This window comes from Sylvia atricapilla, chromosome 3 (assembly GCF_009819655.1).
Source record: "Sylvia atricapilla isolate bSylAtr1 chromosome 3, bSylAtr1.pri, whole genome shotgun sequence".
Taxonomy (NCBI): Eukaryota; Metazoa; Chordata; class Aves; order Passeriformes; family Sylviidae; genus Sylvia; species Sylvia atricapilla.
Window position 1 is genome coordinate 80,487,887 of NC_089142.1, and position 12,533 is coordinate 80,500,419.

The 12,533-nt window shown below is 35.2% G+C and overlaps 1 protein-coding gene across 5 annotated transcripts in view; it reads right to left on the bottom strand.

The window, feature by feature from the left end:
* The window catches only part of CNST (consortin, connexin sorting protein), a 48,705-nt gene that overhangs the window by 29,605 nt on the left and 6,567 nt on the right, over nucleotides 1-12,533 (bottom strand). For 2 of the 5 annotated variants that reach the window (XM_066315946.1, XM_066315948.1), the window contains exon 3: nucleotides 5,026-5,463. In XM_066315946.1, the coding sequence (XP_066172043.1) occupies nucleotides 5,026-5,413 (388 nt within the window). In that variant the 5' untranslated portion in view covers nucleotides 5,414-5,463. Of the gene's footprint in view, nucleotides 1-5,025; nucleotides 5,464-5,690; nucleotides 5,718-5,942; nucleotides 6,091-7,727; nucleotides 7,833-12,533 lie in introns of those variants that run through there. The other 3 variants (XM_066315947.1, XM_066315950.1, XM_066315949.1) reach the window with 3 other exon arrangements.

The following is a 12,533-nucleotide window of genomic DNA, read 5'->3' on the forward strand; positions in this document are numbered from 1 at the left end:
ATGGAAGGCTTGACAATTTGACTTTTGATTATTTTAAACTATTTATTTAGTAAACTCTCCAGGTTAGGAGTACTAATAGTCTCTGTGGGTAGCTATTTTCACAGGGCTTACTGCCAGAAAAAATATGGGTGTAACTTAATGTTGCTTTTTCAAAATTAATGCACATCTCTGGTCTTCCGGTATTTATTTGGGCTTCCTGTGGGCCAAAAGCAACAAGAGACACAACTGGATGCAAGATACAAACCAGGAAATACTTCTAGAGATGCAATTAAGGCTCTCTTTAAAAATACAGCTTCCTGTTTAGCACATTATCATGAAAGCAGAAAAGAGGGTCCTCATGTTCTGGCAAACATTTTCTCTCAGAAAAATAAACAAAGAAACCAAACGCCACTTCAATCTGCACCTTCTCGAGCAGTTAATAATCACTTGTCATACCAAAACATGAACATTGACTGCAACATGCTCAATCACAACTATCATGAAAATCCTTAATTTTAATCTTATCATGATACCAGTGCTAAAACATCCTTCATGAACTGCATTATTATTCGTGCATGGAGTTGAGCTGTCACTCAGTATCAAATTCTGCCCTCAAATTTCTTCCCTGATTCTGAAAGTGAGGCCTTACAGTTACAGTTAATTTCAACTTATTTGACTTTCAACAGATGACAGTATTTGTGCCTTAGCAGCACCTCAACAAAGAACTTTTATTGTAATAATTGCTATTTCATAATAAAGATGTGATGGGCTAGGATCCCTATCTATTTTTTCCTGCGTTCTTGAAAACAGCACACTACTTTTTCCAGGAATCAATCAATCAATTTTACTGTCTAAAGCAGATCAGGTTTTTTTTTTTAATTAGGTACAGGTATCTTATATATATTTCTGACTCTTTAGTAAGGAAGGATTAAATTTTTTCACTTCATAAAGCACTGGGATTTACTCCACCCCAAAATGGAACCAAAGCCTTCATGAAAACGTATGCAGAAAGACACAGAAGACATCAGTGGCCAGAATAGTCAGTAGGCCCTGGGCCAAGAGCCAGGTCCAAATTTTTTCTCTGCCAGGCTCACAAATGTTTCAACCAACCCCTTCCATGCCCAGTTGGGTGTGCCAATGATTCCTAAGACATAGGGAGAAGCAAACTTTCAATTTCCCCAACAGCTCACAGAAGCAGCCCCATGTTTGCCTATAAAAGATCGAATTTTGACATACTGAAAAATGTGGGGTTTTATTAACAAAGTATGTCTCAGGTTTTTCTCTTTGTCAGTACTGCAAGTATATGAAATTAAGAAATGTTCTTTGTTACGTGCCTGAGAATGAATCCAAGGTGCAAATATGAGGGATTTGTTATCAAAATAAAATTATGGCTGTTGCCCTCTGTTTTTTATGTAAATTTGAATTTTCATATTCAGTAGCACTAGATGAAGTCACCAGTAACAGAAGTTTCTAGTACAGAAAACATATGGCAATCTCTTTTTTTAAACATTCTTTGGTACCCAATACAGAAAGCAGTTTCAGACTGATTCGTTCAAGAGCTGTTGAGGAAAAATGAAAAAAGACCAGCAAGTATATAAAATCATTCATTTTTAAGAGAAGAGATTTTGAGACAAAAGTATTGGTGGTAAAGATATAACTTGAACAGAGCAAGCCAAAAATATTTTTTAGTTTGGTACAGAACCCTAAATAAAATAACATCACTTGAATTTTCATGTAATTTGAGTATCTTATATTCATATATTTTATATGCTTTAACACAAATTCCATCCCAAACACTTTATTCCTCCCTCTACCTTCAAGCTGCTTTAAGAAATAAGTGGAATAATTTACAGAAAAAGCACATGTTGCAGAATTTAACTTGGGGAAAAGTTTGAGTACAGGTTGCCATGCTACACTATGTTAAAGAATCATATAATGATTTTACAATATTAATTTTTGCCAGGATTGATCTTTGGAAAAAAGATGAACTTATTTTCGGAGAACATGGATAATTTGAAGTCCATGTTTACAAAAATACATTGAAACAGATTATGAAACTGGATGAATCACTATCTCTACCACACTAAAGTTAGTACAAGTCTTTACAAGAAATAGCGTCATGAATAATCACCAAAGTTTAAATTCTTCAGTTAAAATGTACATCAATTCTTTGGTCACCAGTTCTCCCTAACCAGATATAATCACAGTACATTCAAAACTAAGATGAGTATACAAAAAGAATGTGTGAAAAAATTGGGATCTAGAAGTTATAGACTTGTCAATCTCAAACTCCCACAGTATCAAGAGGGCTAAATGGAGGTGCTTCTCCAAACAATAAATAGATGAAATCATGGAACTGCTTACTCCAGGACACTGAAATGGATGCAAAAAGCAACTGTAAGTCAGGTGATAAATTCCCTCTAAAGTATTACAGCCTATATACCAATTTCCACTTGGGAAAGTCCTGAGATTGCTGTGGATAGGGAGGAGAACATGAGAACAAATCAGCACGTTTGCCTTGTCCTCGTACTCTCACCTACAAGTCCTCTGTTGACCTCTGTCAGGGGAAGAATATTGAACCAGAAAGATCTTCAACCAGATACAGCGACTGTTAAAGTTGCATTCCAGTCTACTGATAGCAGAAACTAGGATAATTTTAGCTCCAACACATGCCAAGCATATACAGACAGATACTTCAACTTACAACTGTTTATTCTTCACAAACAACACCTTTAGAGGGTTTCAAAAACTTTGCAAGTGCAAGTACTTGCTCTTTCTGGTAAAGTAAAAATATGTTGAGAGTGAAAGATTGGCTTCCCTAATGATCACCAATATTCTGCTGAGCAAGTCACAAGTAACCAGAAATGACTAAAATGTAATTTTCCATATTCCACATAAACTGCTTTAGTCACTGGCAAGAAGACAAATATGAACAATGTGCTTTTTAAGACAAACGTCACCTTTTCTAGAATGGCAATGATTTACAGCAATCCTAACAGGTGTACTTACAGGGAAAAAGATTCATAAATCTCTTCCTCAGTTATGAGTCAAAGTAACTCATCCATAATTTCTCAACAGTTTAAAATATTTTTTTTCAAAATTCGCAACAATACATGCATTGCAAGTATTTAGTTTGATACTCCAACTTGCTTGTGTGGTCTCTGCTGTCACACATTCAGGAATCTTCCAGTCTATTTTGTTATCTCCTTTAAGTCTGAGTTGGTACAAAGAGAAGAAAGCTAGTTTGGACCTTAATGTAAAGGGTGTAGTGAGATACTCAGGAATCATTTAAAATAGCTGGTGCTGGAAATTAAATGGAAGATTGCCACTAAAATAATGACATGTACAACATCACGAAATTGTGACACAGTCAACTGCATTTTATGAAAACTGAAGAAACATCACATGAGAGTACAGAAAAAATGACTAAATGTATATTAGCCCATAAAAATGGGAGATATAATGTAATTTTGATCTTCCTCTCTAAAAATCAAGGTTCTTTACAAATAAATAACAAGAGTTTATTCATAACAATTCAACAAAACTCTAAAGGGTTTTGCAGACAGGATGTTCTCTTGTGTGGTTTTCTACATTGCCAGGTTTTTCCATGAAATTTTCTGTATTCTCAGGATTCTACTTTTTGCCTTAAAACTTCAATCTACTGTGGACAGCTCATTTTGCAGTACTTCAGCATCAGTTCATTCAACAAGAATACAAACTAACGGGAAAAAAAAAATGAGTCAAGTTTAACTTCCAGTGTTTATGTGAGCTTTTTCCTTTTCTTCCTGTTATTGTGCTTCAGATACTTGTGTCAACATGTATGTATAACTTGTTATCAATTTGCTTTTTGCTACTCTTATCAGATGACTGGTTCTCAATTACTTCTGCCAATCTCATTTAAATTATTTTATTCTGTTTTTAAAACTGAAATCTACAGATGAAATTTATCTACTTATTAAGTGCTGAAGGAAGTTATTGAGAAATCCTTCTCCCTGTAATGACAGATTTCAGAATGCTCTTACCTCTACTAGATAATATAATTTTTCTTTTCAGATTTTGCCTATTTGTACAAAATATGGAATGCAAGGCATCCTTCCTTTCCTATTTTTACCTATTCTATAATCCCTAAAATAATAATCAGTTTTCCGATTATGTCACAAAAGACCTGCCATTTCTGAGGAAAATTGTGTTTTAAAATTATTTAGTTTAAAATACAAGGAAAAAAGCACACATGCATCAGCTGTTCTTTCAAAGAAACCTATGCATGAAACATACTGATTTTAATTAATATATATAGCACTATGACACATAAGTTTTAGGATATATGGCAAAAACCTACCATAACACATTATGTTACACTAAATCCTACTCCTTCAAAAAGGGAAGAAGTATTTCAAATAAGATCATTCGATAAACATTACATTTTCCTTATCCAATTCGCATCCAAAAATCTAAAGAAAAAGTAACATCAAAAATTGGTAGAAACAGATTTTTTAACAGTTTGTTACCAAAACACACAACCTAGGCCTATCTGGTAAGCTTTGAAATATGTAACTAAATTTTACAACAGGAGGGCAAGATCAAGCTATTTGGTACTCATAACAAGATCAAGACACCAGAATCTTGATGAGCATCAAATGATGTTCAAATGAGCAGAACCATAATGCCAGAATTTCTGTCTAGTTTGATTTGGGCACCGGTCCAGTTTCCATACTGACACTGTGAATCTCCCTCTACTCCTGTTTACATGATGTGTGACATTTGCTACATAGCCACTGTTTAAATACAGAAGCTGAAAACATAGAGTTAAAACTGACTGAAGACTAATAACAGTTCTGGAAGAAAAAAAAAAAAAAAAAAAAAAAAAAAAAAAAAAAAAAAAAAAAAAAAAAAAAAAAAAAGTAAAATAAACTAAACGCCACCAAACCTTTAGTGAAATGCTAAAAAAAAAATCAGTACAACAATTAAAATATATTTCTTATTAGCTCACAGATCTAATCTACAGTGTTACTTCTGAAATAACCAGAAGAAAAAAAAATTAAGTACCTTTAGATTTTTTACTGGAGCTTCTTTTGCTTCTTGGACTTCTTTTTCCACCTGGCTGTTTTTCAGTAATAGGCTTTTCCTCCAGCTGAGGATCCATATGGACATTTACAGGTCTTCTCTCAGTCTCACTTTCCTTACAGCTCGGGATGCAGTCTCCACCGTCCGTATTCTCATTATTATTGATGTTATCCTGCTCTCCTTTATCCTGTCGCCCCATAGCAATGCTACTACTGGTCAGAACTTCATTCCCATCACTGTCAAGTTGATTTTCATTTTCATCAGCAGAAGGAATCAAATGAGATGTCAAACTTTCCACTCTATAGTTAGCAGGAAGACTGTCCTTTGAGTCTATTTGTAGATCATTTGGTGGAAAGTCTCTGTCATCCATTAGAGCGCTACTTGTTGAACCACTTAATCTCCCTCCAGATATTTTCAGACCTAAAATATAAAATGGAATGAAGCACTTATAATATGTATATCATAATAGATAAATAATTTCAGCCAGAGCCACCCAATAAAGACTCACATTAGCCAAGTGATACAGCTTAAGAGTATGGGGAATTTCTTTCATTACAGACCCATTTAAAGTCTAAATGTGAGGGATATTTACATACAAAACCCCCTATAAATTTATATTTTTATCCAACTATAATTGTTCCAGTTACCTGACCAAAAGTTCAGCTGATCTTTACAGCAGTGCTCCTGTTGTTACAGCTGAGGTAATGAGAATAACAAAAAGATAAACAGAAGCCACCTCATGTCCCCCTCCCCCTTTACATCCATGGCTAAAACAAAAGCATTCTTGTAACGTAAGATCATAGTTTGCCTGAAGTATAAATAAACCAGGGAGGAATAAAAGTAGAACAACTTTTAATTCTTTAAGTGATGGTATCAGATCAAACTTGCAGATAGATTACCTGTGTTAGCAGAATTAGATGGAAGTAGAACCTGACAATTGCCTCAATTGTCACATTATTTTCAAGAAAACATTCAACATGTTCTCAGTATACACAGAAGCAGATGGTTTGTTGATAAAAAACCTAAACCCCCACCTACTCTCAGCAGGAGTCAATTTTCCCTTTTTGTGAAGATGCAACTCCAATCAATGCTGCAATTAGACACATTCACGGGAACAAAAAAAGGAGTAACTTAACAGAAGACCTACATGTTACAGGACCATTATTGTATCTGTTCCTATCTTTAGAAGCGCTGCGATACTGCTGTTTAATTTAGCATATACCTGAAATTTACAGCTCCATTATGCAAAATCTATCTCAACAGATTTAGCTGATGTTTTAAATAGAGTAGCCAAGTATCAGCAAGCACTCCTGTATTAAAGAAGAGCTTAGGTAAGCCTCCTCTAGCAGCTTCCTATACTTTGCTTTAAATGAAAATACATTTTAGGATACCTTTTTTCACCAGGCTTTCTTAACTCTTGGTATATATAAGTTGAGTAAACTAAATACACACTTGCTAAATATGCAAGATTATCTTTCATTTTAATTGCTAGGAGAGTTAAAACTGCGGAAAAATGGGGAAAAAAGTCAAAAGAATAAGTAGGTCTTCCTTCATACATAGAAACATATTTCTGACAAAGATTAATAAAGAGATTTTCCCCAAATTATTCCTTCATAAACTTCACAGTTGCTAAAAGAACCGGGGAGAAAAAAAAAAAAAGAAAAAGGAAAGACCACTTCTAGCTTAGGCACAAGAAGGTGGATTTAGGGAGCCACAGGCTGCTCTGCCTCTTCTCAGTCCTTGGAAGGTGTTACAGCAAGTTACTCCGGAAAGCATTTTCAAACATCTGAAGGATAAGAAGGTCATCAAGCACAGTCAGCACAGATTTATGATGGGCAAGTGGTGCTTCTACAAAACACTGGCTTGCTTAACAGAAGGGGGAATAATGGATGTGACTTACTGTGACTGTGGTAAGGCTTTTGACACTGTCTTCATCAACATGCTCACAGACAAGCACACAAAGTACAGGCCTCATTAAATAGATGGTGAGGAGTTCCACAGAAGCACACAGAAGGCAACAAGCCACCACCAGCTGGGCAGTACAAAAGTAAAAGCCAGCACCACCCAGGACAACTCCATCTGATCTTCCAACCAGAAGAACTGGCTAACCACTTCCAGCCATACCAGTCTAACAAAAATTACTGCTTACCCTAAAACATATAAGCACCACCAGGGAAGGTTAGACTGGACATTAGGAAGAATTTCTTTACTAAGGGTGTGGTCAAACACTGGAACACGCTTCCTAGAGAGGTGGTCAATGTCCCAAGCCTGTCCAGGAGCCATTTGGACAATGCTCTTTACAACACACTTTAACTTTTGGTCAGCCCTGAGTTGCTCAGGCAGTTGGACAAGGTGATAACTGTAGGTCCCTTCCAGTGGAAATATTCTATCCTAGTCTAGAAGAATTATGTATTGTACATTAGAGATGAAAGTTGCATTTTTCTTTGGCAGCCACATTAGACGACAATTCGACAACTGGTTTTCCCTGAGCACCAGAAAGACAAAGGGAACTCTAAAGGAGATACTGAGAACTTCTCTGGAAAAGGCATTTCTTCACTAGAAGGATACTCCTTACTCAAGCTATTTTCTCTCAAAGTGAGTTAAACATAAAATTTAAAAGGTTAAGAGGAGGCCCCAATGAGGAATTAGTTTTAATGCAATAATTAAAAATCAGAATGTCCTACCAGCACTGTCTTGCTTCTGTCCATAGAAAACAGTTTATCCTTTCAACAGCCAGCAAAGGGAAAGAGAAATACAAATGCATTAGAACAAGGTGTTTCCTATTTGATTGTGAAAAATGAGAAAAGATGCTTTTGACAAGTGATATTTGCTGTAGAGGAAGCTAACATTCTGATGGAAAATGTTAACTCACTTCCTTTGAACATTTGGCTGCAAAGATAGTCCCTCTGTAGCTGAGAAGCTGGAAAGCAGAACATTTCTTGGTATATTGGTTGAAACTCAGTACTTCTCCAAATAAAAGTAGCCCTGAAAATCTATTCCTTTCTACAACTCTCAGGACTCCTTAGAAAATGAAAACCCAAAAAGAGCTAGTTCGAAGAATTTAGAACAGTCTTGCCCTTGATCTTTTAAAAGGATTTCCCCTCCTACCCAGATGAAACTTTTTACCTTCTTGATTTGCAATGCTGCTATTTGCAATTTCTTTTGAGTTCACCGAGGCACTAGGCAGGTATCAAAGTGAATCTAAACCCTGTGAGAATGAACTTTAGCTCTGTCTAAAAACACAAGTAGAAACACCTATTTATAAACAAAAATGAAATAAATATCCCTTGTGATTTAAACTATATTTAAAAGACCATTAACGTGTGGTTCCTGTATTTACTGTTTTGCCACTGAAATGAATTGTAAACACAAACAACATGCTAACAAAAAATGTTTGTTTCTTCAAAGGCCTATCTTTCCTCCCTTCACTGGTTGCCCAAAATTGAAATAAAACCTAACATTGAGTAGAACTGTGCTGGCCTTTGTTCAAAGGTACCCATGAATAAAAGTGCTTCTATTGCCAGACAGATTCATACAATTGGCACATGTAATCATTGCACAAATAAAAAATAAAATGGAAAATATTTGACAAGTGGCTAAAAGACACAGTCTGTATTTAAAAAACTACTTGTACCTTTGCTTACTTTAGGGCAAACAGTACGTACGTTAGAAAAACAGCCTTTAGTTGTATTTTAGGCCAACTTCAGTTTTAAAAGGCCCATGCTCATCAGTGTTCTCTTCCATGCACTTCATACAACGTAATATAATTTTGACAATTTTTCAGTTGCTCACTTTTTTCCATCTATCCTTACTATGGAAATATAACCTTCATGATAGGTGTTTGGGGAAAAAAAAAAAAAAAAAAGAAAAAAAAAAAAAAAAAAAGCAAGCTTGTAAGAAGTGGGATCATTTCTGACCTGGCATGGCTAAAATTTGAAGAGGGCATTAAAAACAAAACAAAACCACAAACATCACCCGGCCTCTTAAACTTTCATACTAACTCAGTTTCCCTATCTTGGACAGCTGGTGGGCTCTGTGAATGTTTACTGAATGTATAGTGTAGTATTTCATTTCAGTGTAGTATTTCACTTACTGATCTCGAGTGGATCTTGCAGAACAATCCAGATCATAACATTGTTTCTTCCAACATTCAAGAAGTTTACATCAAACTGTTTTTTTATACTATTTAATTGTCTTCATATAGCTCCTCTGCCAAAGACCCTATTTTTCCTCTCTCATTCTCATGCCATTTAATTTTTTCTGTCTTAATTAAAGAGATTTAAGTCTTTTAATTCCTTGAAAGTCAGCTTCCCCACTATATCACCAACACTGCTCTATTCAAAATGAATGGGCATTTTAGATTGGTTCCCAGTGTTGCTTCTATGCAATATTTTGATGATAAACCACAACAGCAGTATATAGTCTGCAGTTAGAAGCAGTTATAAGCATTTTTGAGGATTTAATTCAAAATTAATTGTAGCAATAAGTGCTCCAAATGGAATAACATAAAATTCACTAACACAAACAGAAATATCCCCAACCCTCAGGAATAAATACAACACATCTATCTCAAATAGGGATTAACCAGTCATTTTGTTATGATGAAAAGCATCTCAAAGAGATACCAAACAGAAAACTGACCATGAGTCCGAGCTTTCTTTTTCTCCTGAGATATAATACAGCAAGGGTTACATGCACAAGAGAATTTATTATGTTCTACTAGGCACTAATCAATTACAGTTGTGGGGGTTTTTTTGTGCACAATATACACAGAACAAGATGTACACAAGAGAACTTGGATCCCAACAAGGTAAGAGTTTAGAAAGGAAAGGTCAGCACTACATCTGGCACTAGCAATTCAATCTAAAAAAGGCTGCTGTGTAAACAATCAAACAGGCTGTCTAGAGATGTTGTGGAATCCCCATCATTTTAAAGAAGAAATTCAGCAAGTCTCAGGTTTAATGACAGCTAAAAAATAGACACTAACTAGTATTAAAGGAATTTAGTTCTCTTTATTGTTGCAGGGGTTTGAGTATCTTTTTCCCTCTTTTTACCTACATACAGGCAACATTACAAGTCCTAGGGAAAAAAAAAAACAAAAACAAACAAACAAACAAAAAAAAAACCCAAAAAAACCAAAAAAAAACCAAACAAAAAAACCAAAAACAAAAACCAGAACTGATTCCATGAAAATGAAACAAGTATTTTAAAAATTATGTTTACAGATTTGGTGCTTCTATCATTAGAATAAAAAGAGGAAAAGTGCAGAAACACTAAAATATAAAATATAAAGAATAACTAAACCTAATCCACATATTTCTTAAGAATAAATCTGTTGGTTTTTCTGATAGCTGGCATGCAGATACTATCATTTAAATAGTCTCTCGTGATGTATCTCTTTTCATACTGATAAATAATCTACAAATCAATAAAAACCAATGTGAAAACTATCATGGCCATACACAATCAAAACAAATACTGGAAATTCTTTTTACTGCCCATTAACATCCACATAGAAGGAAAAAGGTTGATCTCATTTTACAAACATTTATATTTAATACCAAAATGAAGATTCAGTGATGGGGGGGATACCCTAAATGACACAGTATCTTGATGACAGATGACACTATGTAAAAACTACACACAACATAGCATTACGAGTTCATTAGGATAATGTCTACTATGTTGTTACAGGAGCTAATAAACAAAGAGCACATATGTTCTTTAGAGAAGTGCAGATATAACTTCACTACAACAGTTTGCCTCCTCATCTAATGTGGAAGCCAAGATACACCTAAAGAAGCCTGGAATATTATCACCAGTGTCCTTGCCTTATCACAACCAAGAAAAGTACTGGTTGCTGAAGATGTACTTGATCATCACAGAATTTGGTACAGAAAGAGTGAGCAGACAAAGGTGATAGGCAATTCATGCAGCTGTAATCATCTCACAAAGCCAGACCAGTTCCAGCTAACAGAATTCTGCTCTGCATTGCGTTTTATGTGAAACACAATGGTTGGAAGGCTGCTCTTTCTAAAGGAAGGGAAATAAAGATATTTATATGTATGCTTCCACTATTCAACCTGACATCTCTGCAGAAAAAAACACCTCTATGCTGTTGTGCTGTCTCATAGCACGGACCCACTGGTAGTTTATCACTTCAAAAGACAGACTAATGTACAACCCCTTTACTCTCACCATGAGAGAATCTCATTAATATCTTCTTGACTGTTCAGTTTCCCGTCTGGCTTTGAAGAAAACGTACTAGGGGAAAAAATACCTTCCAACGTGCTTTCTGCTTCTGTGTCAGGTACACGGATTAAGAGGTCTTTTTTTTCAAATGTGTTAAGTCTGCTGTCCTTCAAGAAGTATTCAGATACAGGAGTGGTTTATCTAATTTCATTGAATTTACAAAAATGTCTGAGCATGAACACTTTGGTAGATTTGTACTTTCTGACACTGAAGTGACATTTCTCAAGTGGCAGTGGCATTTAAAGGCACAATGATAGGTTTAAAGAGGAAGTTCCACATGCTATTTTCAACTTCTGAGCTTCCTAGTCATACTGCTTATTCACAGTTTCAATAAACAATGATAAACATACTGCCAGGCATAATCTACTATTCCACATTTAACATTACTTTAAAAATATGTTTCAGTCATGTAGCCAAATACAAGAGGTTTGTCTGGGAACAAATACTAGCTTTTAGTAGAACATATGACAGTTCTGTCAAAAATGTAACACAAACAACTTTTTTTGTCAGCACTCAAAATACACAATGATGAGTCCCCCAAGTGTCTTGAAAAGTTCTGGGTTTCAAACTTCACTAGAACAAATTTGACTGAATGTTACAAGAACAAAAAGCAACCTCACCATTTGATGTGTTTAATTTTTTTTTTTTGTCTGCAACAAAACACCAGAACGTACCTTGGGTAGAGATATGGTAGAAAAGGCAATATACCAGACTGCTTTAGGAGAACGGAGAACTCTCATCATTGCAGCTCTTTTATAAACAGTCTAGACAAACGTTGGTCAGGAATAATCTATGGGTAACTGGTCATGCCTTGGGATGCATGAACCTCCTTTTAAGTCTTCTGAAAAGTAGTAATTTGCCTTTTTTTATTTTTTAATTTTCCTTCTAATTGAAGAACTCCCAGATTTTTGTTACACTTCAGAACATATGCACAAGTTTGATTACAAAGCGTAACAAAAATGAAAAGCTTCCTACTAGACAAATTTATGCACCTTTCCTAGGATAGGTGCTTTTTCCTTACAGAGAAAAAAAAAAAGTCCTGCAAATCTACAGACTATATTTATGAGAATTAAACAGCTCAACTCATTCTTATCTAAATCTTTACTTTCCTGGACCTGAGAAAGCTGTTGGATCCTACCATCTCATAAGAGGTTACTGAAAATATACAGTATGAAACCTCTCATGATCTCAGGTAACAATTTTCAACATATATGAAAAAGCAGAAATGACAGAACAGA